The sequence below is a fragment of the Pongo abelii genome, chromosome 1, assembly GCF_028885655.2.
Source record: "Pongo abelii isolate AG06213 chromosome 1, NHGRI_mPonAbe1-v2.0_pri, whole genome shotgun sequence".
Lineage (NCBI taxonomy): Eukaryota > Metazoa > Chordata > Mammalia > Primates > Hominidae > Pongo > Pongo abelii.
In genome coordinates this window covers 63,661,641-63,689,284 of record NC_071985.2, presented here as the reverse complement: position 1 = coordinate 63,689,284, position 27,644 = coordinate 63,661,641, and the positions used below count along the sequence as shown (strand labels likewise).

At 37.3% G+C, this 27,644-nt stretch overlaps 1 protein-coding gene across 4 annotated transcripts in view; it reads left to right on the top strand.

Annotated features, from left to right (window-relative positions):
• The window catches only part of HMCN1 (hemicentin 1), a 446,669-nt gene that overhangs the window by 394,677 nt on the left and 24,348 nt on the right, over positions 1–27,644 (top strand). For all 4 annotated transcript variants that reach the window (XM_024256979.3, XM_002809691.5, XM_024256990.3 and 1 more), the window contains 14 exons: positions 2,517–2,786; positions 3,353–3,523; positions 3,657–3,827; positions 10,020–10,190; positions 10,380–10,550; positions 11,248–11,418; positions 11,598–11,768; positions 17,090–17,239; positions 17,507–17,644; positions 18,655–18,776; positions 19,836–20,073; positions 25,037–25,099; positions 26,118–26,237; positions 26,742–26,876. In XM_024256979.3, coding sequence (XP_024112747.2) covers positions 2,517–2,786; positions 3,353–3,523; positions 3,657–3,827; positions 10,020–10,190; positions 10,380–10,550; positions 11,248–11,418; positions 11,598–11,768; positions 17,090–17,239; positions 17,507–17,644; positions 18,655–18,776; positions 19,836–20,073; positions 25,037–25,099; positions 26,118–26,237; positions 26,742–26,876 — 2,262 coding nt within the window. The remainder of the gene's footprint in view (positions 1–2,516; positions 2,787–3,352; positions 3,524–3,656; positions 3,828–10,019; positions 10,191–10,379; positions 10,551–11,247; positions 11,419–11,597; positions 11,769–17,089; positions 17,240–17,506; positions 17,645–18,654; positions 18,777–19,835; positions 20,074–25,036; positions 25,100–26,117; positions 26,238–26,741; positions 26,877–27,644) is intronic.

The window sequence follows — 27,644 nt, the reverse complement described above, 5'->3', positions numbered from 1 at the left end:
GATATTTTTATTTAAAGTGTTCATATTTAATTATTATGTGAATGATGAAATTAATTCAATTGAAGTATGTACATGTGGAATTTTATTGTATTAATTTATAGCTTTATATGCAATTGGGAATGTTCAAGTATGGTATCTAAATTAAGGTTCTGAGTTTATTTGATAATTTAGCCATTTTAATACGAGCAGACAAGCTTATTTAGTCATGTTGTCACTTAGTGTTGAGGGATAAACCTGAGGTATTTACTTTATGCAGCAACAGTTTATTGAATGCATAATGTAATCAGGAAACTAGGAGAGAAATAAAAGCACTGGCCCTGAAAGTTTCTAGAGTGAGGTTAATATAAACATCAGTTAGAAGGCATTGTGTAGGGTGATGAGCATAAGTCAGAGTAATGCTTTATATGACACTTGCTAAGAGAGTCAAACTTCACATGAAGGAATTACTTTTTTCAAAGACAACATGTCACGGATACCTTTGCAGAAAAAACTGACATATTAATATCACAACAAAACACATTTTTGTTCTATTTTTGTCTTATTTGTATTCTATTTATTCTAGGTACACTTCTCAGTCTAAAATATGTAGCCACCACCTTGAATTATCTGCTATTACCTCTCACTGAACAAATCATTCCACCTTTCAGTTCAATGTCACTAAAACACTGCTCTCATCCCATCATGCTCCTTCTCAAGAATGTATATGCTGCCCCCTTTGCTTTCTTATTTAAGTGAAAACCTTTCTTATTTTAAGATTTGAACCAATGTTTACAACCCTGTATGCTGTTACTCTTCAAGGTGAACCATCCTTTCTATTCTGTTCATTGTCTTGAGAAAGAAAAAGAGCTAACTCCATCTCCATGTTGTGTCTTTCTCTCCAAGTGTTCTCCCCTCTTCTCTCTGTTCAAATAACCTTACTTATTTTTGAAAATCCAGTTCAACTCTCTTCTTCCCAATGAAGTCTGTCATATTCTATCATCTTTCTTGGCACTGTAGACCAATACAGACGTAAACATTCTGCCAGCAGTTGCATGAAGTTCCTTTTACAATCTTTCCAAGGACTTTACTTCAGCCATTGTCATTCACTGTAGACATTGTTAACATCTCCCTCCTTCCTTTTTGGTTACCAGAATACCATTTTTATCCTGATTTTCTTCCTACCTCAGTGATTCGTTCTGAGTATCTTTATAAGCTTGTCTTCTGTCCATCTCCTAAATAATGCTGTTGCAATTGTTTCTGTCTTTGGCCCTCTTCTCATTTTAGACTCTCTTCTGAAGCAATCTTATTCACTATGAAAGCCTCACACATATGTATTTCTTGCTCATCTTTATTCTGAGCTCTAGATATGAACATCCCTGTCATGTAGACATCTCTATATGAATGTCTTACAGATACCTCAAGTTCAACAGTCCTAAATGGATGCAAATTATCATTCCTTACTGCCTATCCACAAACCTGTTCTTCCTGTTGTGTGCTATTGCATTGCCCAAATATACCATATTGTCCAAATCAAAACCCTGTAGTCATGAGTTCTTCCCTTTAACCCATACCAATCTGTAACAAAGTTCTATCATTTCTACTTTCTTAATGATTCTTGGATATGTCTTCCTTTTCCTCTCCATTTCCAGTGGCATGCTTTTGTTGGATCTATTATTACTATTGTTTATGCTCCCATATTAGTACACATTAGTTCTATAGGTATGCTATAGCACAAGTCTGTCTTATCAGTGGACTATGAGCTCCTTGAGACTAGAAAGAATATCTTTTCTCTATATGCTCTCAGCACCCAGCACAATGCCTGGCAAATAGCAGGCTTTCAGTACATGTTTATTGAATAAATGAATGATGGCCAGCGATAAAAGAATGAGTTAAGTAGCCAGGCTTGGTGGCAGGTGCCTGTAATCTCAGCTACTCGGGAGGCTGAGGTCAGAGAATTGCTTGAACCCTGGAGGGAGAGGTTGCAGTGAGCCGAGATCGTGCCACTGCACTCCAGCCTGGGTGACAGAGGGAGACTCTGGCTCAAAAAAAAAGAATGAGTTAATGACTCTTTACCTCAAAAATGATCAAAAGAAAAAAGTGAATATTCACCATATAAAACACAGACAAAAATAACAATAGTAACTAAGAGTACTGTGTGCTTACCTTGTTCAAAAGTTCTAGTCACATCCTCTTGTTGATTCTAACAGGAATCCTCTGAAGTAGGCACCATTTTTAAGGACACGGGGCTCGGAGAGGTAGTAAAGAGCAGACACAGAATTTGAACCCAGGAAACATGACTCTAGAGCCCATGCTCTAGGCTAATCTGCTCAGGAATTTTAAATTTTTGACATTTACTAAATAAAAAAGTATTATGAAAATTGTATCAAGGGCAATTATAATCTATAATCTTAGTTGGGAAGCAGCGGTGTTTTATAAACAAATCAACCACTTTTTTCAAAATAATGTTGCCATATAATATATGATAAAAAAATTTATAACTCCACAAAAACTGAGACACTATGTGCTTTTTTCCATAGGTCCTCCTATTATCATTCTTGAGCCAGTGGAAACTGTTATTAATGCTGGTGGCAAAATCATATTGAATTGTCAGGCAACTGGAGAGCCTCAACCAACCATTACATGGTCCCGTCAAGGGCACTCTATTTCCTGGGATGACCGGGTTAACGTGTTGTCTAACAACTCATTATATATTGCTGATGCTCAGAAAGAAGATACCTCTGAATTTGAATGTGTTGCTCGAAACTTAATGGGTTCTGTCCTTGTCAGAGTGCCAGTCATAGTCCAGGGTGAGTGTGATCAGAGGAATATTCATAGTAAACAGTACCTGGGGTGACTCAAATCATGGAAATTATTAAGCACTTTAGTCCAAGTCTCCTGTCACCTTAACATACTTTTAGATGATGGGGAGAGGACAAAATTATCAAAATTTACAGATTGAAGGCCCTAAACCAATACAGATTAGAGCTTAAAATGCCAAGGTTTTAATTTAAAATCCCAAACCAGATTTTTGATTCACAACTAAGTCAAATCTATTCTTAGAATCAATGTATATGTTTTGCTGTAAAGAATGACTTATGTCCAAAAGGTGAACAGTTTGTAAACTTGCTGGTCTCTAACTCTTCCAGCAGCCATGTGCAAGTGAGTGAGGATTCGATCTGAGAAGAAACTCTGGCTAACTGAAGTTCTTCTCTCTCTCTCTTGGATTTTAATTTTACCTTGAAGGAGAGCTTCCATAAGCTATTTTTCAGCAATTATATATTTAGCTCTGTAACCAGTGCATATCTTAAATGAAATCTCCTTTACAATGTTTTATTTGCAAAAGCTTAGACAAAGTACAATGTTTTATTTGCAGTTCATGGTGGATTTTCCCAGTGGTCTGCATGGAAAGCCTGCAGTGTCACCTGTGGAAAAGGCATCCAAAAGAGGAGTCGTCTGTGCAACCAGCCCCTTCCAGCCAATGGTGGGAAGCCCTGCCAAGGTTCAGATTTGGAAATGCGAAACTGTCAAAATAAGCCTTGTCCAGGTACACCTCCTTATTTAACTGATAGGCATATGTTTAACAGACCTTCATTTCTGTCTTCTACCTATGGATTGCCCCAGTGTGAGTATTTCCAATTGAAATATACCTGATGGTGTAATGGTTCACCTTTGTATAGTGGATGGTAGCTGGTCGGAATGGAGTCCTTGGGAAGAATGCACAAGGAGCTGTGGACGCGGCAACCGAACCAGGACCAGGACTTGCAATAATCCATCAGCTCAGCATGGTGGGCAGCCATGTGAAGGGAATGCTGTGGAAATAATTATGTGCAACATTAGGCCTTGCCCAGGTGAGAAGCCACCAATAATGCTAAGATAAACAAAACTTTTCTATCTTAACTCCTATGAAAGAATTACATTTGCCTTTTCTTCTTCATTGTAAAAAGATGTTATAGCCTCTACCCTTGAGAATACGTTCATTCACTATATTCTTAGTTCTCTTTCATGGATAAACTTGTAAAGGTATGGCATTCACTGATGTTAAGCAAAATACCTGCTTTAATTGAACGTGAAGAAAGGGTCCAAACTGGAGGGTATTTCTCAATCATGTAAAGAAAACATAAGTATTTACAAGGTCATAAAGTAACATCTAATCCAGCCATCCATTTCGAGGTGAGAAAAATGAACCCTAGAGAGGTTGAAGACTTGCCCAGAAACACACAACTGGTGAGAGGTAAATACTAATCGCTGTCATTCACTAAATACTTGCCATATAATAGGAACCATGCTAGGTGCTTTATATTGTTAATATTGTGTATTGTTATTGATTTTGTGTTTTAGCACTCTTTCCGATTAAAGTGACAAATCAAACTTAAGTCCAAGTAGAAAATTTTTCAGGTATAATTGAATCCAAGGATTTGGACAGTGCTTTTACTAGCATGTTTTCCATCTCTCGTCTCTACTTTCCTCTCTTTGGCTTTATTCTCTATTAAACTCTTTCCGTATGGTGGAAACAATGACTGCTGACAGCTACTGGCTCACAGGGGCCTTATAATCTAAGTGAGGCCTCAGAGAAAAAGAGTTCCCTTGTCTCTCAGAATTCATATCAGTCTCTGGAAAGGAACCCTGTTTGCTTTTGTTCGGGTCAATGTTCACCCCTGAACTCAAGTGAGTCCAGGAGAAGGGTATTTTAATAGCCATCTTGGGTGAACTGTCTACCTGGTGTAAACAGGGGCAGAGAAAGAAATCATGCAAAGTAGAGGAGCTCTTCGTTTATTCATTCATTCATCCAACAAATATTTACTGAGCGCTTACTTTGTCATCAAGACGCTGTTCTAGTTTCTAGAGTTAAAATAATAAACAGTCAGTATCTTTCCAGTTTTGATCAGCATACCCAAAAAACTCAGAGACTTGAAATGATGGAGTACAACTTGGAGAGATATCTTAGCTGGAATGATCAGAAAAAGAAATACGGACAAACCAAAAAGGGACAGGTATTCACTACATTGGGTATTGCATCCTATTGTGCAGATGAGGAAAGATTTAGAAAATAATGTGCAGTAATTCACTAAGGATAGACAGCTAATAAAAAATGAATCAAAGTTTTGAACTCAGATTGATCTAATTACCAAGCTTATTTAAATTGTAGGTATCTGGATTTGCAATTCGGAACTTTGATTACATTACAAAAACGAAGTACTGTCCTGACATCTTAAAATAAACGAGAAGCCATTTATTTTAGTCTTAAAGAATTTAAAAGCTGGTTGTAATAACATTATGTTCTAAATTTAAAAGAGCAGGAAATACTTGATTGAGCAATTTTGTGTAATTTGTCATCTATAATAACTATATAATAACTAAATGATATTTGTAAATATCCTAAAATAAAAGTCAGTTTTTTCTCTTCATGTTGAGTAACTATTCGTCTACTACTGTCTGTTTGCTTACTTACTGTTGTTTTGTTCACTATTCTATTGGCTTTTTTTAAAAGGCTTTCTCTAGTTATTTCCCCCAGTCCCTAAACCAATTGAATTTAGCTATTGTTTGAGCATAATGTCAGTGGTGTCCTAGAGCCATTCAATGAAAGCATGTATTTCTTCCCAATAAGAGCATGTATGAAACTGTAGTGATGCCATATTGGTAGGTAAATATCAGCTGTAGTAGGAGTATCTATACCACAAAAATTAGCGATGCTACAAGTTTTCCTCCTCACCCCTAGAGAGCTGGTTGTTAAATATTTCTCAGCTCACCGCTGCAAAATGGGCAGGCAGCCAGCCTAAGACAGCCTTTCTCATCCAGGAGGTATGTGAAAATCTCAGGGGCAGAAGATACTTGCCTTTAGTACAGTTCATTTCTAACAATGTTGAACTTAAAAAAGAGTTGCAAGAAGAGTACAGATAATTTCTATGTAACACTATCTAGGTGAAATTTTGTGTATTTCCTGAAACAAGGACATTCTCTTTCATGAACATAGTACAGTGATCAAAATTGGGAAATTTAACATTGATTCTATTATTATCTAATTTCATTATCTAATCTTGTTATCTAATCCACAGGCCATATTCGGATTTTGCCAGTTGTCCCAGTAATATCCTTTATAACTCTCTTTCCCCCATTCCAAGATCCTATCCACGATCACACTTGTACTTATTTGTTGTGTCCCTTTAGTCTCTTTTAATTGGAAAATTTTCTCAGTCTCTTTTTCTTTCATGAACTTGATATTTTTTAATGTACAGGCCAACTATTTTAGAGAAGACAATTCAATTTGGATTTGTCTAACATTTCCTCATGATTACATGTAGGTTTTGCATTTGGCAGGAACACCACAGAAATGATTTTGTGTCCTTCTCTGTGCATCATTTCAAAAGGCACATAATGTCAGTTTGTCCCACGCTGGTGGTGTTAACTTTCTTCACTTGTTTAAGGTAGTGTCTGTCATTGTATAGTTACTATTTTTACTTCTATTATTAATAAGTATTTTGTAGGGAAACTTAGAGTCTCTATAAACATCTTATCAACTTTTCACCCACTAGTTTTAGGATCCATTTCTGATTTCTGCCTGAATCAGTTATTACTATGATTTTTGCAAAATAGCTATTTTCTGACTCCATCATTATCTTCCATATCTATTATTGACCTCTGTCAAGAACTTTCTCATTTCTTTACTTTTTGATTTATATCAATAAGGACTCAGGTATTATTCAATGGTTTATCACAGCGGAACCTAACCTTTTTGGCACCAGGGACTGGTTTGTGGAAGACAGTTTTTCTACAGATCGAGGGTTGGGGGGATGGCTTCAGAATGATTCAAGCACATTACATTTATTGTGGATTTTATATATAATGAAATAATTATACAACTCACCATAGTGTAGAATCAGTGGCAGCCCTGAGCATGTTTTCCTGCAACTAGAAGGTCCTTTCTGGCATTGATAGGGGACAGTGACAGATCATCAGGCATTAGATTCTCATAGGGAGCACACAACATAGACCCCTCACATGTGCAGTTCACACACAATAGGGTTCGCACTCCTATGAGAATCTAACGCCACTGCTGATCTGACAGGAGACGGAATTCGTGGTAATGTTAGCAATGGGGAGTAGCTGTAAATACAGATGAAGCTTTGCTTACTTGCCAAGCGATCCATGGCCCATGGGATTGAGGACCCCTGGCTTATCATACACTGTCATTATTTATCATGATGTTCACATTATCCTAGAATAGGTTAGTGGAGGCAGGCTTGTCCGGGCTGGCTTCAGTGTTGAGATGTCCTCTTAATTCTTTGAGTGCTTCCTTACTTTCTGGTGCAAATAGTTACTTCAAACTTATTTTGTACTTTCCCTGCCCTAGTTAGAAGAGTGTTTTTAAACTGCAAATCTTTTTTAAGATTGATATCTTCGGGGATGGCCTATCCTGATATTTGAGAATCATTGTCATTAAAATACATATATAGCTACAGATTAAAGAATGACCATTTTTTCAAGTGTCTGTCTGAAAACTGTTGAGAACTTTGAGCAAAGCCATCATAGCTCCTAGCTTACACTTATGTAGGATTTACTATGTGTCCTGTACTGTTCCGACCACTTTTCTTCTACGAACTCATTACTGCTCACCTCAACTCTAATAAATTATCTTTTATTATTTGCATATTGCAGATGATGAAACTAGGCACACAGAAGCCAAGTCACTTGTCAGGATTGCATGGTCCGTAAGGGCAGAATAGTTATTCAGGCCCAGAGTGTCTGCCTGGAGACCCGCTCCTAGCATTGTGCTCCTCTACCCTGCCATAATTAAAACTGCAACATAGTGTAACAAATTCAGTTATAATATTTTGCATGTTTCTTACCTACTAATCCCTCTGTAGTTTTTTTTTTTTAATATTTTAACTTTCATTTTAGTTTCAGAGGTACATGTTCAGGTTTGTTATATAGGTAAACTTATGACTCAGTGGTTTGATGTACAGATTATTTTGTCACCTGGGTACTAAGCATAGTATCCAACTTTATTTTTCCAAACCTCTTCCTCCTTCCACCCTCCTCCCTCAAGTAGGCCCCAGTGTTTGTTGTTCCCCTCTTTCTGTCCATGTGTTCTCATTTTTTAGCTTCCATTTATAAGTGAGAACATGCAGTATTTGGTTTTCTGTTCCTGAGTTAGTTTGCTGAGGATACTGGTCTCTAGTTCCATCCCTGTTCCTGCAAAGGATGTGACCTCATTCTTTTTTATGGCTGCATAGTATTCCATGGTATGTATGTACCACATTTTCTTTATCCAGTCTACTGTTGTTGGGTGTTTTGGTTGCTTCTGTCTTTACTGTTGTAAATAGTGCTTAATGAACACACAGGTGCATATGTCTTTATGTAGAACAATTTATATTGCTCTGGGCATATACCCAGTAGTGGGATTGCAGGGTCAAATGGTAGTTGTGTTTTTAGTTCTCGTTTTTTTGTGTCATCTAGATAGCATGATGTTTTATGCCGACTCCAGTTTATATTATCATTCTTCCTTTTTTCTTGCTATCATTCCATTCTTATAAAAGAAACACTTGAACTCCACAACATTTTGTATCTTGAAGTCCAATTCTAGTTAGGATTTTCCATATTGATTAAAAAATAAAAATAAAAACGTCTTTAGCTGAAAACCTGTATTTATATGTAGTAGAAATGACACAGAAATGAATAAATGTTACCCAATTGTTAACCCTCCAGTTAAAAATGCATCTATATTAAATGGCATTATATTGTAAGAGGCTGAGGCTTTTGTTAACCAACAGCCTTGAAAATAAAATGTATTAAAATAATTGGAACTTCAGAATTTTTGAAATCATATAGTCAATATTTGAGGGCTATTAGCATCCACAGACTGAATTAATACAGAAGTAGTTTTGAATATCTGCCATATATTTAAAGGCTTTATTCTTTCCTCTGAGGTTTAGCCAAATACTTTTTAGTGCAAATTCTTGTTGGCTAAAATAGATTTGTGTGACTGTGTTTTTGTCTACAAAGCACAAGGATAATTAGTCAACTCAGTCAGAAACCCATTAATTATAAGAAACTGTAACATGCATTTAAAAATATTTTTCTAACCAAAGCAGACAAATGATAGTTTCATTACATGGTTTTCAACTTGTTCTGGAGAATATTTACACTCAGCCTTTGAGGCTTTTATTTCTGCTCATATTTTGATTAAACCAGGTGACCAAAAGACATACTTTATGAGCTCCATATCTAGCAAGTTCCCTGAAAACAAAAACATGACCTGGTATTCACTTGTATATAAGGAAAGCCATAATGTTGAATCTCAGCCCATGTACCTGGTAAAACATAAGGTTGTTTCACTCTTGTGGTCCCATGGTGTAATGTGTTATTTACCAAAAGGAAGACCTTAATATCACTCCTTGGAAACTACTGGTCAGCTTTTTATGTTGTTTAGGAAGCAGGTTCGTATGTTATTCAGAACTTTAATTCATGAACACATGTAATGGAGAAAGTTTTCCAAAGAATTACAGCTGTGCAAATCATCATGTTGTTGAAAGATCCAAGGACATATATAGATATGAAGCTGAATCAGGCTTAAGGATGTGGTCTCTCTGTCTAGGATCCAAATTATCTTTGTGGAAATATTTGTATTGTCTATAACCACATCTCAATCTGTTACACAGCCTTGTTCCCAAGCTCCCAGTTCTTTTCACTTTCTCCAGAGCAAAGAACACAGACAAATACTTAGCTAAGGGCTTAAACACTCAGACTATATTTATATACGGTAGTTTGAGTAAATTTAATTGTAATAAAATGCTCCTTTGGGTGATTTTAAACATTTATCTTGGCATCAGGTAAGCCTTCTGAATTTCCCTATAGACACAAATTCCTCTGAAAATCTAACCAGAAGGAGAAAGATCATCATTTGTTATGTTTCATTTGGTTCAGTTTCAATTCTGTTAGATTGGGGGATAATTAGCTCATTACTGAGTTAATTTATTTATATAACTTTGGTTTTAAACAAGCACGGTTCTGTGACTTGAAACTGTCTTTTGGGGTGTTTGCAGTTCATGGAGCATGGAGCGCTTGGCAGCCTTGGGGAACATGCAGCGAAAGTTGTGGGAAAGGTACTCAGACAAGAGCAAGACTTTGTAATAACCCACCACCAGCATTTGGTGGGTCCTACTGTGATGGAGCAGAAACACAGATGCAAGTTTGCAATGAAAGACATTGTCCAAGTAAGAGAAATACACTGTTTATACCTTAATAAATTAACATCTACCTATCTTATCTAGGTAGTATGTCAACAAGAATCTATCCCATCCTAACTGTGCCCACAAGAACATCTCTCAAACTAACAATGCCCAGAGTGTAACACGATGGTTCCTAGGTAGTAAGAAAGCATGTACCTTTTTCCCTTATTCCAGCTCATGGCAAGTGGGCGACTTGGGCCAGTTGGAGTGCCTGTTCTGTGTCATGTGGAGGAGGTGCCAGACAGAGAACAAGGGACTGCTCCGACCCTGTGCCCCAGTATGGAGGAAGGAAATGCGAAGGGAGTGATGTCCAGAGTGATTTTTGCAATAGTGACCCTTGCCCAAGTGAGTGTTGGAAATAGTGAGTCAACATTATACTTTCATAAAGTTTCATTATGACCTTAATTCCTTAAAGTTGCAATATTCTGTTATTTGGTTCTTCAATCTTTGGTTTAGGATGTCAGAATGTTGTAAGGTTGCTGTCGTGTCTGTATAATACCCTAGATGTCTTCGATTCATAGGGGCAGGAGCTGTGTCCTATTTCACTTGCTCTATGTAGGACTAGCCCCAGAGTATAAGAATGAGAGCACCCCTGCATGCTAACTCTTCATGATGCTTACAGTTCTTTTATGAAGGCAAGCAGGCAGCTCTCTGCCTTAATGCAGTCATCAAGCTGGATTTTTAGACCCTTGCAGCAACTTGATATCTGGAAATCTGAGTTGCATTGTATCCTGCAGTTTACAGCCTTGGCTTATCTAAAGCAGAGATCCTGTCTCATTTATACTCTCCAGCTCCTGGAATATTTTAAGACTCAATAAATGTATGTTAAATTGAATCACACAAATACAGGAATGTATACTCAGTTTCTAGTCAAAACCGAAGCTAAACTATCTTCCTTTGGAAGTTGCCTATTTATAGACTTGCGTGTTTTGTTTTAGGTGCTGAGAAGAGACTTTTTTTTATACTTTTTGGATGAATGTCATTGTTGACCACTTCTCATTTTAGGGGCTCTGTTTTCATCTCAGATTATTCTGTCTTGTAGCCCATGGTAACTGGAGTCCTTGGAGTGGCTGGGGAACATGCAGCCGGACGTGTAATGGAGGGCAGATGCGGCGGTACCGCACATGTGATAACCCTCCTCCCTCCAATGGGGGAAGAGCTTGTGGGGGACCAGACTCCCAGATCCAGAGGTGCAACACTGACATGTGTCCTGGTGAGCCTCTTGATTTCTGGCAGTTGAATAAGTAAAGCATTTCTTTTAGTGCTCATTGTAGCAGCCCTATTGCTTCAGACCTTAAAATGAAAGTTGTATAGGCAAGGCCACCCCAAGTGTAGATTTTGAAAATTTTGAAGCCAATTTCTTAACAGTGACCATTCCATTCTTGTTCACAGTGGATGGAAGTTGGGGAAGCTGGCATAGTTGGAGCCAGTGCTCTGCCTCCTGTGGAGGAGGTGAAAAGACTCGGAAGCGGCTGTGCGACCACCCTGTGCCAGTTAAAGGTGGGCGTCCCTGTCCCGGAGACACTACTCAGGTGACCAGGTGCAATGTACAAGCATGTCCAGGTAAGCAACTAAATTGGACTTTGGTAGCACATTTAGAGCCTTTGTGCAAATTAGAGAAAGGTGCCACAAATTACAAAACAATGCCAACTCTGAGAGGTGGAATTAGAAAAAAAAAAAAAAAGTGCTTTCTTGCTCCTAATTGGTACAGTTCTGTATCAACCCAAGGCTGGGTTCTAGCCTCTGCTTTCTCCCTTCCAGGCTTCCTGGTAAAAGGATATAGTCCTAGCCTTGACAGGAAAAAGGGTAAGGCAGAGTGGGGAAAAATGGGCTGAGACTCCAGACTGAAGGTAAGGTGGGGCAGTGGCTAAATATCTAAAGAAAGCTGCAATTGGAGGCTGTTCATCTGTGGATGGGAATTTGAAGGACATGAGAGTGGGAAGTAAAATAAGAATCAGTTCAGTCCGAGGAGAAAGAATAAGAGGAGTTCAGTTATCAAGTTCAGCCTGAGTCATGCATCGCATCTAGCAAGTGATGTAAAAATTCAGAAGTCTATAACTCATGGGCCTTAGAGTTTGCTGGGATTCCAAGAAATGGTAGCTAATACTTAATACCTTGTCTGTCTCAGAAGGCAGGCTTCTAAAGGTTGTAAGAAGACCAACAATAACAGTTTTATATTGTTGACGTGTCAAGATATCAATTAGACTTTCCAAAGCTTTAAGGTTTTCTTAGAAATAAAATGTTCCTGAAAAATCAAGATCATTTGACAGAGTGAGAGAGATTTACATTTAAAAATGTATAGGACCTAGACAAGCTAAAGGAAGTTGATAGTCTACTACCATCAACAACTGTTCAACATTATCGACTAATTAACAAGGACTTTGAGGCTCCAACTGAGGCATGGTGTCAGCTTCAGTTGATGCACTTTGTAGCTCAGCCTCTGTTAGTAGCAGGGCCCCGGTGGCATCAGGAAGTCCAAATAGGTTGACAGTTTGGGTTGCAGAGTCTGGCAGAGGATTTCAGGGATCCCAGCCAGGTATTCAGAACGAGGAGTCTTTTGAGCACTGGGACTCAAGTCCCTCTGTGAGACTAGAGATCCAGGGTCAAAATGTCAGCGATGACCCAGAGAGCTAAGTAAATTAGTGGTCCTAATACTCCTCTTTCTGCCTGCTTAGGACTAAGGATAAGAACCAAAATGGCCACTGGGCCCTGACTGGCTCTCTACTTTCCTGCATCATCTTGCAACATGGCTTCCATTACTCTCTACGCTTTCTGCTGCTTTTGCCCTCTCAGATGTGGCAAGCCACTACCCACAAAAGAGTGACACATACTCTGTCCCCTACCCAGAAAGCCCTTCTGCCCTCCCTGGCTTAGTTAAGACTTAAACTTTAAGGTTCTTCTTTATTTTTACTTCCTTCTCAAACTTCCCTAAATAGTAGATAGTAGTGCATTCCAACCTCACATTTATTTGTGGGATTTAGATTGTTTTTCTCCCCAATTCAGACATAAGCTCTATGAAGGCAGGCTTCATGTCTTTTTTTTTTTCTCTCATCATTTTTTTTTCTTTAATTCGTGGCAAACAAATGAATGTAGTACAGACCATGAAGGCTGAATCAACATGAAAAAATGTTTTCTCTCAGTATTAATAATAAAAGTAGTGTAAATTAAAATGGTAAAGTACTCACTGATTTTTCTGAGGCTGAATGCAATTGTATTTCTCTCCAATATATAATACAAGCATACATCAGAGATATTGCAGATTCAGTTCTAGACCACCACAAGTGAATATTGCAATAGAGCAAGTCACATGAATGTTTTGGTGCATATAGGAGTTATGTTTACACTATTCTGTAGTACTATTAAGTATCCAATAGCATCATGTCTAAAAAACAATGCACATAACTTAATTTTAAAACACTTTATTGCTAAAAAATGCTAATGATTATCTGAGCCTTCAGCAAGTCAATCTTTTAGCTGGCAGAGGGTCTTGTCTTGATGTTGATGGCTGCTGACTGATCAGGATGGTGGATGCGGAAGGTTAGGGTGGCTGTGGCAATTTCTTAAAATAAGACAAGAATGACATTTGCCACATCAATTGATTCTTCCTTTCATGAATGATTTCTCTGTAGTGGACAATGCTGTTTAATAGCACTTTACCAACAGTAAAACTTTCAAAATTTGGGTCAATCCTCTCAAATCCTGCCACTGCTTTATCAACTAAGTTTATGTAATATTTTAAGTCCTTTGTTGTCATTTTAACAATGTTCACAGCATCTTCATCAGGAGTAGATTCCATATCAAACAACCATTTTCTTTGTTCATCTGTAAGAAGCAACTCCTCATTCATTCAAGTTTTATCATAAGATTGTAGCAATTCAGTCCCATCTTTAGGATATACTTCTAATTCTCTTGCTCTTTTAACCACTTCTGTAGTTACTTCCTCCACTGAAGTCTTGAACCTTCAAAGTCATCTATGATGGGGGAATCAACTTCCAATATCCTGTTAATGTTGATATTTTGACCTCCTTCCACAGATGTTCTTAATGGCATCTAGAATGATGAATTCTTCCCAGAAAGTTTTCAATTTACTTTGCCCAGATCCATCAAAGGAATCACTATGGTAGCTATAGCCTTAGAAAATATTTCTTTCTGTTTTTTTTTTGTTTGCGACAGAGTCTCATTCTGTCGCCCAGGCTCGAATGCAGTGGCATGATCTCAGCTCACTGCAACCTCTGGCTCCAGGGTTCAAGCGATTCTCCTGTCTCAGCCTCCAAGTGATTACAAGTGCCCACCACCATGCCCAGCTAATTTTTTGTATTTTTTTAGTAGAGACAGGGTTTCACTATGTTGGCCAGGCTGGTCTTGAACTCCTGTCCTCAAGTGAGCTACCGGCACCCGGCCTAGAAAATGTATTTCTTAAATAATAAGTCCTGAAAGATAAAATTACTCTTTGATCCATGGCTGCAGAATGGATGCTGTATTAGGCATGAAAGCAACATTTATCTCCTTGTACATCTCCATTAGACCTCTGCAGTGAACATTCACATGTCAATGGGCAGTAATACTTTGAATCTTTTTTTTTTTTTTTTTTCCCTGAGCGTTAGGTCTCAAAAATAGGCTTAAAACATTCAGTAAACCATGCTATAAATAGATGTGCTGTCATCCAGGCTTTGTTGTTTCATTTATAGCACAGAGGCAGAATAGATTTAGCATAACTCTTATGGGCCCTAGGATTCTCACAATGAGCATTGACCTCAATTTAAAGTCACCAACTGCATAAGCCCTTAACAAGACAGTCAGCTTGTTCTTTGGAGCTTTGAAGCCAGGCACTGATTTTACTTCTCTAGCTATGAAATTCCTAGCCAGCATCTTCTTCCAAGAGAAGGCTGTTTTGTCTACATTGAAAATCAGTTGTTTAGTGTAGCCACCTTTATCAATGACTTAGCTACCTCTGAATAATTTGCTCCAGTTTCTACATCAGCATGTGCTGTTCTACCTTGCACTTTTATGTTGCTTAAATGGCTTCTGTCCTTAAGCCTCTTGTCTTCTGCAGCTTCCTCATCTACCTCAAGCTTTGTGGAACTAAAGAGAGTTAGGGCCTTACTCTGGATTGGGCTTTGGCTTAAGGGAACATTGTGGCTGGTTTGATCTTTTATTCAAACCACTCAGACTTTCTCCATATAAAAAATAAGGTTGTTTCACTTTATTTGTGTGTTCACTGGAGTAGCACTTTTAATTTTCTTCAAGACTTCTCCCTTTGCATTCACAACTTGGCTAACTCTTTGATACAAGAGGCCTAGCTTTTGGCCTACATCAATTTTCTACATGCCTGCCTCTCTAATCTTAACCATTTCCAGCTTTTGATTTAAAGTGAGAGACACGAGACTCTTTCTTTCACTAGAACACTTAGAGACCATTGTAGGGTGAATAATTGGCCTAGTTTCAATATTGTGTCTCAGCGAATAGGGAGGCTCGAGGAGAGGAAGAGAGTCAAGGGAATAACTGGTGGTCGATGGAGCAGTCAGAACACACAAAACATTGATTAAGTTCACCATCTCATATGGGCATGGTTCATGAAACCCCAAAACAATTACAAGAGTAACATCCAAGATCACTGATCACAGAACACCCTAGGAGAGATAATAATAAAGAAAAAGTTTGACATATTGCAAGAATCACCAAAATGTGACACAGGAACACAAAGTGAGCACAGGCTGTTGCAAAAATGACACCAGTAGACTTTCTCATCACACGGTTGCCACAGCCTTCAATTTGTAAAAAAAAAAAAAAAAAAAAAAAATGCAGTGTCTGCAAAGAGCAACAAAGCGAAGTATGATAAAACTAAATATGCTTGTACATAACAGTATCTGAAATTCCTAGTGATTGCTTTAAAATGTATTAAAAGACATCAGATAATGAATATTTATGAATTTGACTATCAGCTACTTCCCAGTATGTTGCCCTCTCTTGTCAAAGTATGAAATTCATTTTGAAAAGCATTCGTTAACCACCTATTCTGTGCTAGTCACCAATAATTTCATTGAACAATAGAAAGAAGGCATGAAATTAATGTTGAGGCCCTTTTTTAAAAATTTATAACTGTTTTGCAACCAGATTACCTTAGTATGAATTTTGTAGCACTGGCAAAAGCACAATCTCTCTCAAGTTAAGCATCTTTCAATATATTTGTAATATGAAGAACTTGATAAATCCTCACTCTAAAACCCAAGACTGAACAATGTCCTTAGATAATCCATGTTTACATTGGCAGTGGCCTAGAAGCTGTTTTGTTGATGAAGTATCTCCTTTTCCTGGATGTTCTCATGAAGGAGGCAATAAATAAAAGAACATAGGGTTTGATGCCAAGCAGATCCACATTCAGATCCTCATTCCACCACTTTCTAGCAGTGTAATGATGAGAAAGTTGCTTAATTTCTACAAACTTATTTTTCTAGTCTGCAAACTATGGCTATTTAAAGCTACCTTATAGAATTGTTGATAGGATTAAAACAGTTAACACATACTAAATGTTTACCATCATGCATGACATGCTCAATAAACTCTCATTGTCATCACCACCACCAACACATTATTTTTAGTTTGGGGACTGGACATTGATTGTATTCTTTGGCTTATGAAATATTAATAACACTATGATGTGCACAGATTAGAAGGATCCTAGATTTATGAGGGATGATGGGTATTATGTGAATGTAGAATGTTTTAAAAGCTTATTTATTTCACTATTAAATTCAGATGTCGTATGACCTTTTTGATGTTTGAGAAAAGATTTGTAGCATCTCTGAATACTGTCCCTCTTTTCTCCCATGTAATGTTGATGAAATTGCATCCTTATCCAGGAATGTTTTTTTTTCCCCCAATAGGTGGGCCCCAGCGAGCCAGAGGAAGTGTTATTGGAAATATTAATGATGTTGAATTTGGAATTGCTTTCCTTAATGCCACAATAACTGATAGCCCTAACTCTGATACTAGAATAATACGTGCCAAAATTACCAATGTACCTCGTAGTCTTGGTAAGTCTTTGCTTATAGATGTTGTTCATAAGCCTCTTTTTAAAAACTTATATCTTATTCTTCATCTTATTACTTCCATTAAAGTTCTAGAGAATGCTACTACTAACTCATAAGTATGGTAAGCTTTTAAAGATACATGAGGTACTGGTATTTGTTTCTGGTATTCAACATTATTTAGAATTCATCGTTGTGAATAATATGCTGTGAAGACAATAAAAGAGACTGTAAAAACTTTGCTGTCACTTTATTTATCCTTTTTTTCTTTAGGTTCAGCAATGAGAAAGATAGTTTCTATTCTAAATCCCATTTATTGGACAACAGCAAAGGAAATAGGAGAAGCAGTCAATGGCTTTACCCTCACCAATGCAGTCTTCAAAAGAGAAACTCAAGTGGAATTTGCAACTGGTTAGTGTCAGCTGAATTTAATATTCTATTACTATAAAAAATGCCATGAAGATTGGTGGTTAAGAAAAATACCTGTTCCCACATAGAATAATTTGAAACTTTTTGATGCAATCTTATCATAAGTGATACAAAAGCAATTTCATATTTTCCTGTAAACTTGTACTAACATAAGATCATAAGAGGCCATGTGTTCTCAAGCAGTCATTTTTATACCCTAAAAGTTTTTCTCCTCTCCTTTCTTCTCTTTTTAAAAATATTTTCTCTTTAAATCCGTAGAGAGGATATTAAAGACCAAACAAAGAAGGAAAATGAGTTACTGTTATTAATTAAAGACCCTTGTCTTTAAACCAAGATCCAATTAGGATACTTTATAGCAATTCTTTATGAAAAGGATAGAAACAAAGCAAACCTAAAGGCTTTTCACTTATCCCTAGTCTTAAGGAGTATGGGTTAGCTATTCATGACCCTTTCCGTGTACATACAGATGTTTAGAGAGCTCCATTTCAAGCCTCTTCACAGTTGGTCAGCCTCAATAGCAGTGACCTTTAAGGAAGAGGGGCTTGAGGAGGGCTTATCTTTAATCAACATTTAATCAGTGGAGAAGACAATTGGTTCTTTTCATGGGCATCCACTTACTCAGATGTCCTTTGTTACTTTTTGAAGCATCAGAAAGAACAAAGCAGTGTGGCCAGACTAGTGGTTTTTGCCAGTCACAGACAATTCATTTTTATAAGACTGCTTTGTTATTGCCTGTGAATTTAAAGTATGAAATTCGTGTAACCGTTTGCCACATTTTTTGCTACATAAAAAGAAATGTTAAAAGAAACTGAATTCAATAAACCTAACTCTTTAATTGGGAGGTTAAGTGCTAATTCAGTTCTCATCATCTATACTTATTCAAGTTTGAACTCAAATAACATAGCTGAACTGGTATGTAAGGTAAATCTGCTCTGTGCTTACAGAAACCATATTTTGTTTTGCTGTCAAAATGAATGTCTTGTAATTCCCAGGAGAAATCTTGCAGATGAGTCATATTGCCCGGGGCTTGGATTCCGATGGTGCTTTGCTGCTAGATATCGTTGTGAGTGGCTATGTCCTACAGCTTCAGTCACCTGCTGAAGTCACTGTAAAGGTAAAATGCCAGGATAACTTGTCTTTGCTGCTTATTAGAGTAATGATGAGTGAAAGGCCCATAGAATGAGCACAGATAACTTGTTCACTCTGTGGGGGAAAATGTCCAAACTACCAAGGCTATAAATAACTGTCTGATCTTTGTTTAAAAATCTTCAGGGACAAGTTTTTACAAACTCTCTTAATGGTTTTACCACCCTCCCTATCAGGACCAAGATCAAATACTTGATGTAAGGCATTTGTTTAATTTTCTTTAGACAAAAAGGATAGTAATTCTTGCATAAACGTTTTTGTGTATCATCCATAAAATATTTCAGAAATTAAAGGATAACAATCGCCCTTTCACATCTTTGTTTATTCATGACCTACAACTTTGAGTCTCTTATTAAACTGAAATTTATGACAGCAAAATTATGAAACAACTATGTTATAATTAAAGGGTTCAAACCTTATGTTATTTCCTGAACACTACTGTACAATTATTATACAATTTCTATTAGCCCCTATACATTTTCTCATGAAGGAGGCAATAAATAAAAGAACATAGGGTTTGATGCCAAGCAGATCCTCATTCCACCGCTTTGTACCAATGTAATGATGAAAAAGTTGCTTAATTTCTACAAACTTATTTTTCTAGTCTGCAAACTATGGCAATTTAAAGCTACTTTATAGCTTTAAGGTATTAAAGCTACTTTATACCTTTAAGGTATTAAAGCTACTTTATAGCTTTAAGGTATTAAAGCTACTTTATAGCTTTAAGGTATTAAAGCTACTTTATAGCTTTAAGGTATTAAAGCTACTTTATAGCTTTAAGGTATTAAAGCTACTTTATAGCTTTAAGGTATTAAAGCTACTTTATAGCTTTAAGGTATTAAAGCTATAGGTATTAAATTAGGATTAAAAGAGGTAACACATATTAAATGTTTACCATCATGCATGATGTGTGTTTTTTAGCTCCTAATCCTTTTTCCCCCCTCATTCTGCATTTCATAGTCCTCTTAAGGGAAAAAAAAATTAGTATGAGCCATATTGATCTTCAAATCCACATTGTTCTCCTTAGGATTACACAGAGGACTACATTCAAACAGGTCCTGGGCAGCTGTACGCCTACTCAACCCGGCTGTTCACCATTGATGGCATCAGCATCCCATACACATGGAACCACACCGTTTTCTATGATCAGGCACAGGGAAGAATGCCTTTCTTGGTTGAAACACTTCATGCATCCTCTGTGGAATCTGACTATAACCAGATAGAAGAGACACTGGGTTTTAAAATTCATGCTTCAATATCCAAAGGTAATTTGATAAAAGAAAATCCATATCTTTATGCCATCCAGTCTAAAGGGTTAAAAAAATTCAAAATAAGGACACTGAGGCCTACAAACATGATGATATCAGGTTTTTCATGTGTGTTGTCTATGCCTTTTTGTTAAGTAAAGCTCTATGGAAAAGCCAACCCAATTGGAGTTCTAGTACATTTACTTTACTAATATACTTCTTCATACTACACAGTGGGGTTGCTGTTGTTCTATTCCATATATGCAGAGAGGGTTAAAAACATGTAATGTGGCGGGGCATGGTGGCTTATGCCTGTAATCCCAGCACTTTGGGAGGCCGAGGCAGGTGGATCACCTGAGGTCAGGAGTTCCAGACCAGCCTGGCCAACATGGTAATACAAAAATTAGCCGGGCATGGGGGCGGGTGCCTGTAGTCCCAGCTACTCGGGAGGCTGAGGCAGGAGAATTGCTTGAACGCAGGAGGCGGAGGTTGCAGTGAGCCAAGATCGCGCCACTGCACTCCAGCCTGTACAACAAAGAGCAAAACTCCATCTCCAAGCAAAGAAAAACATACAATGTGTCCAAATGCTTTTTATTCAAATAATAAAGTCCATTTGTTATTGTTTGGAATTTTACATTTGTCAAGAAATTTTTTAAATTCCTGAAACATAATACAAAGCTGTGTCTTAACCTAAACTAGTCAAAAAGAATTTCTATATTTTAAAAGCAGCTTTTTAAAACTGTGCAGCAATAATCAGGATTCCAACTGTCATTTCTTGTTCCTGGAAGTTATAATTTTTTAACTGCTTTTCATTTTCCAAGCATGGTTCTGCAACCCTTGATCTAAGCAGTCCATCTATGCTATGTGGTTCTTTGATGTGTCTGTCTCCTGAGATTCCCTTTTCAGTCATAAGAGCCACCACAGCAATTAACATTCCATATTCTGTGGGGTTTTAATGCTGGGATGATTCTTGCATGTAGTCATGTTAGACATTAAATGTTTATGTGACTTTAGCTTTGAACTTTAGGCTCCCATGAGTTCACTTAAAAGGATTCACATTTACCTTGTGAATGTGTTTTGCTGTGTGCCAGCTTTCCTAAAATAGAGCCAAGTAAATTTTAAACTTCACTATTTTAACATGTTTAGCAGGTATGCTAAAAATTTATTTTCAGTGTTTACTCTTGCTTCCATCAGTCATGCTTATGACTGTTTTCTTCAATTTGTATCAGAATTGCTTCATCAAATTTGAGATCATAATAATCTTTAAGTACAAGCACACATTTTTTGAGGTAATCACAGATTCAGGAAGTCTCATAGCCAGTGACACCCATAGCCCATCTCCTCCACCCACACCATTGTCACCACTACCTTTTACTATTGCCATGCATGGCATGCCATGCCACTTGAACAAAAGAAATGAGCTGCCAGAGTGAGGAGTTACATTTTCTTTCCCTAATTATGCCTGCTTTTCAAATCTAACTTCTGTTTCTACTTTTTTCAGTACTCCATCTAATTTAAAAAAAAGATAACTGGGCACAAATAAGTGAATTTCTACCATCTGGAACTAGATGAATTAAAATGATTTCTGAAAAGTCATTACACTTTCTACCTAGTTGTGTACATCTTCCAAGCCTAAAACTGCTTAAAGATGTTTGTGGTGTCTTTAAGTGTGTTTGTTGGGGGATCTGGGTCCCACAATATAAAGAAACACACTGTAAGACCTTTAAGGCCCCTTACTATCCTTGGACACTATGATTCTATGAATTACATCCAATATATGTATCATGGTTCTTGTCAATTTTAAGAATTGTGTACTTGCAATTTGTTTTTGAGCAACCATTAGGGGGCAAGCTTGCATTCCTAGTAGCTTAACTAGCAAATTATGTTATGTCTAGACTAGAGCTAAGTATGGATGCAGTGAAATTAGAATCTTCTGGAGAGCTTGATGAAAGTTCAGATTTCTGGGCACAAAGATTTTTGGTTTAGCAAGTCCACGGTAGGGTCTGGGAGTTTGTATTTTTAACACAGACCCTAAATAATTCTAATATATCTGGTCTGCACTCTTGCTTTTGGAAAGTACTGGTCGAGAAAACTCACTAATATAAGTCAATCTCATTAAAATATTTTTATATATTTAAACTATTTTTAAAATTAATTATAAAGTGTATATTTTACAAACGAATCAGAGAGTATCAGAAATTATGAAGGAATATGTAAATTTAACTACAAATACCTTTTTTACAACTTCTTCATGGGAAGGAAAAAAAGTGAAATGAGAAGGTAAAGTATGCTCCAAGAAAAAATATTTGCATCACATGTTATTGACAACCATGATTAACCTTAATACATACAAAGATGCTTCAAAATCAGAAAGAGGCAAATATCCTCAGTAGAAAAATGCATAAGGCAAATTCACAAAAGAGTAAATAATGACAAATGTGAAGAAACTGTTTACGCTCATTAGGAAGCAAGGAAATGCAAATTAATGAGTTATTTTCTGACTATAACAAGGGTGATGACTGCCTAGTATTACAGAGGTATGGGGAAGTGAACACCCTTACACACTGCTGGCAGGGGGATAAATTGGTTCAACATTTCTGGAAGGCAGTGTGTCTCCAATAGCCTTTCAAATGTTCATGTCTTTTCAGTTATCTCATTTTGGGAGTCTATCCTATGAAAATCACAGAAACAGCCAAAGATGAATGCTTAGGAAGTTTTATCCAGTGTTATTTATAATAGAAAAATATTAAATATCCTCAAAGTAGGAAACAAATATGTAAGTTATGGCACAGCTATATAATAATAACTTAATCACTGAAATTGGAAATATTTAGCTCATTTATTCATTTAACAAATATTTGTTGAGTGCCTACTGTGTACTAAACATTGTTCTAGGTGTTGACAGCATCCCTGTAAACAAGTAACAAAGGGGAATGTTCATGACAATAATAACTGAAAAGCACTGTATGAGCCAAACCTGGGTTGCGCACCTGTGGGTGATTATAAGACAACGTTTACACCCATTAAAAACACAGATTCCCAGGTCTCTTTCTTGGCAATTCTAGTAGAAATGGGACCAAGGGAACCTATATTTTTAATAGGATTTTCAAACGATTTTTATAATTAGTCAAGCTTGGCAATTATCAGTCTGTATATCCTAAATTTAATTTCTAAGTATGTATTCACAAAATTGACTGGAAGGAAAAACATCAAGATCTCAGCAGTAGTTTGTTCCATTTGACAAGACTACCAGAATTTTATACTTTTCAAGGTTTCTACTATTATCATACATTATAAGCAAATATTTTTTATTGCCTTTTACTATCTTGAAATAAAAATTGTAACATAATTCAAAGTAACGCACTTTAACTATAATATGAAAATCAATATAAGGAAAATAACTCATAATAACATTACACATTTTAATATGAAAATCTCTGGGCAGAAAGAAGTAGTTGTATACTCAAACATATACTGAATCCTAGTATGATTATTCTGGGAACATTAAGCAGCTCTTAGTAATGTTCTGAATGAAACAGTCCAATCAGCCATCAATTTATATGCAAATTGCATTCCTAGAAAATTCACTATATAAATCGTGAAAAATGCTTAATATACGGCAAACACATTCAAAGCTTAGATAATTATAGATTTCTTACTTTCATGAAAGTCTCCTGCCACAGGACCTGTCCCACTCACTGAATTTTAATAGTCTTATTATGACAACCAAAGTATCTCCCAAAAAACTTCCCAAATTCCACCTGTTAGAAGATAGCTCCCCTATTTATAACCAAAAACCTAAAACTACTATCAGATAATAACTATGTTTACATGACATATTTTTTACACAATTATGTCCCCAGCAGTGTCCCACACAACCTAACTGGTTAAAGAATGTATAAACAAATGACTAAGTGGAAACTAAATTGTGACACACACACAGCAACCGTGCAATGATCACTTAGCAATATGCCCTAGATGTTTCTGTCCCATCTATCCTAGTACCACCCCCCTGCATGAGCAGGAAGACTCTGATGCTTTCAGGAAAGAGGTTTCTTAACTAACCTGTTCTTGTTCTTGTTAGCTTTTTTGTTTCTGACATCTAACTTAAATCGTTTCTTTTTTTTGAGACGGAGTCTCACTCTGTCGCCCAGGCTGGAGTGCAGTGGCACAATCTCGGCTCACTGCAAGCTCCGCCTCCCGGGTTCACGCCATTCTCCTGCCTCAGCCTCCCGAGTAGCTGGGACTACAGGTGCCCGCCACCATGCCCAGCTAATTTTTTGTATTTTTAGTAGAGACAGACGGGGTTTCACCATGTTAGTCAGGATGGTCTCAATCTCCTGACCTTGTGATCCACCCGCCTTGGCCTCCCAAAGTGCTGGGATTACAGGCGTGAGCCACCACGCCTGGCTAACTTAAATCTTTTCTATTACAATATGCCTGTTTCCCCTTATTTTGACTAGATGAAAAGGAAAATACTTGGTCACACGTGGGTGATTTTGACCCAAATCCTCAATAGTGCTAATGGGGGAGATCCACAAAAGGAGGGAGATTCTTCACAGAGTTTCTATTTTTCACTGGCACAAATTATTTTAAGTTGTTTGAAAACAGCATTTCTCATTCTAGAGTAAAACAGGATAGTAATGGCTGGAAGAATAGGACTTTGCCCGTGGTTATGCCTGGCATATACATTTATCTTGGACCCTTGTTAGTTATCACATCATTTTTTTTATTGATGTAAACAACTTACACACAAAACCTGCTTCCAGTGGCAGCTTGTCAACAATCTCTGGACTGTGATTCATGTACTTCTTGGTTTGGAAACAGGAAAAGTTTTCCATGCATGCTTATTTTCACCTATTGCATTTTTGCATCATGTGTTTCATCTTTGGCATATCTTCCCAGGGTAGATGGGACTGGAAAGAAACGAGGGGCAACTATTCTAATAAGCCAGTTAACTTTGTTTTCCTCTCTGTGGTAGGAGATCGCAGTAATCAGTGCCCCTCCGGGTTTACCTTAGACTCAGTTGGACCTTTTTGTGCTGGTAAGTACAGAGATAAATAAAGGGTTTTCTTTCAATGAAAATGTCAATATTGGATAGCATTAATGGATATCTATTGCCCTTTCACTAGGTATTTAATCATCACAACAGTTCTGTAAACATCCCATTTGACAGCTAAGGAAATTGAGATGTAGAAAAGTCAAATAAACTACCGACAACCACTCAGCATCAAGTGGCAGAGCTACATTTGAATTTAAGTTAATTGCAAAGCCCATGTTCTCTGAATTTGGCCACAGCCAACTGTGTCAGAGATAATGACTAAGTATAGATGTGGAGTGAGCAGACAGACAACACTATACTTCCTCTGGTGGCTTGATTGCCATAGGTGTGAGAGAGCCACAATACAACATTAAGTCACCTAACCCTAGAATTAATCAGAGGACAGGCAGGATTGTGGACTTATGACTAATGATTAAACCGATTTTATCCCACCAAAGTACCAACACAAGAGAGGTACAGATAACCGCTAAGTAAATGGCTTGAGGAGCTTACATTTACATACACAGTGCTTTTCTTTCATTGGTAGGTTATGTAATATAGTCTTGTGATAAAGAGGTGGTCTTTTGACTGCCCAGGTTCAAATCACAGCCCTGCCAATAATGACTTATATGACCTAAAGCAATTTATGTAACTTCTTTATTCCTCAGTTTTGTCCTGCAAAATGAGGATAGTAATAAAAATACTTATCTCCTAGGAATTCTGTGATGAAAGAGTTAAAGCAGGTAAAAGGCATTTAGAGCACAGTAGATGATAAATATATTTTAGCTATTATCATTGTTGTTTTAGGATATAACCTAACCATCTATTCACTATCAAGGATAACTCAGATGCCTCAAATTATTTTTATTTAGTGAATTCATTTTGTGGCACTTAAAGCATTTTCTATTGTATTTGATTCAACTTCTTGGCCTCTATAAGCAATTATTTTTACTGGCTTTAATAACTCCCAGAAAGTAAAGATTTTACATACTGATTTGGGCCTTTTTGTTTCTTCTTTCAGATGAGGATGAATGTGCAGCAGGGAATCCCTGCTCCCATACCTGCCACAATGCCATAGGGACCTACTACTGCTCCTGCCCTAAAGGCCTCACCATAGCTGCAGATGGAAGAACTTGTCAAGGTATTCACAAATCTAATAAACACATTGAAGCAATGGGTCAAGGATTTCTTTGACCTAGAAAAAGTATGATAGACCCATTATCTTCTTTCCTACTACTTCTGCCCACACCTTGGCAACAAACAAAGAAGGTCTCCACTGGGCTGAGAAAGTAAGAAAGCGGGAACACTGTTCATGCACTGCCTGCATGTGGGGCACTCTCAAGGCAGGAATGCCTGGAGCACCTCACTCAAGATCTCAGAAAGAAGAAGTAACTTCTTAAAAGACACCTAATTTATAAGTGGTCTGATTAATCAGTCAGTCTATGAAGATATTAATCACATCATGCTGCTGTGAGTTTGTCAGCTATTTAGCCCACCTGAAGTGACTCAACCAAAAACTTTAGTCCTTCTTGTTCTTTTCTAGTTTCAAGGGTCCTTCACTGCTTTTTGTATCCCTGTTTCACAGCAGGTTCTTGGGCTGGGTGTTCTTCAGCTCACCTCAGTTGAATGATTCCCTCTGTTGCAGATATTGATGAGTGTGCTTTGGGTAGGCATACCTGCCATGCTGGTCAGGACTGTGACAATACGATTGGATCTTATCGCTGTGTGGTCCGTTGTGGAAGTGGCTTTCGAAGAACCTCTGATGGGCTGAGTTGCCAAGGTATAAAAATGGAGGCCTTTTCTTTATGTTCATGACAGTAAGAATTAGACCCACCTTTTGACTCCTTGAAAGTTAACTGTCTCAGAAACTCCAAGAGGAAGGGACTACATAAAAGGGAGAGAATGAGGAGATATCCAGCAAGTGGGACTCCTGTCTCTCTGGAGGACTTAAACCTGAACTTCATTTTATGTTTTATAAGTTGAGCCTCTTCATAAGCTCTTATTCAGATATATTCCACAGCTATTTTAAATACGTATAGCACAGTGGTTTTGAGTGACCATTTGCCTGTTACCATTTGATTGAGATCATACTACACAGTCCAATAAAATCTATTTCATAAAATTCCATTGCATAAGACTGCCAGAATGTTTGTTGAATGATGTTTTTAATAGGCTATTTTTTAGAACAGTTTTAGGTTCACGGCAAAATTGAGTAGAAAGTACATAGAGTCCCATATAACCCCTTCCCTCCACACACACAGCCTTCCTCACTATCAATATCCTACACCAGGGCGGTACGTTTGTTACAGTCAATAAACCTACACTGACACATCATTATCACTCAGAGTCTAGCTTAGATTAAGCTTCTCTTGGTGTTGCACATTCTATGGATTTGCAAAAATTTATAACAACATGTATCCACTATGATAGTGTGGTACAGAATAGTTTCATTGCCCTCAACATTCTCTGTTCTTCACCCAATCATTTCTGTTTCCTCCAACTTCTGGCAAACACTGATCTTGTTAGTCTTTGTGGTTTTGCCTTTTCC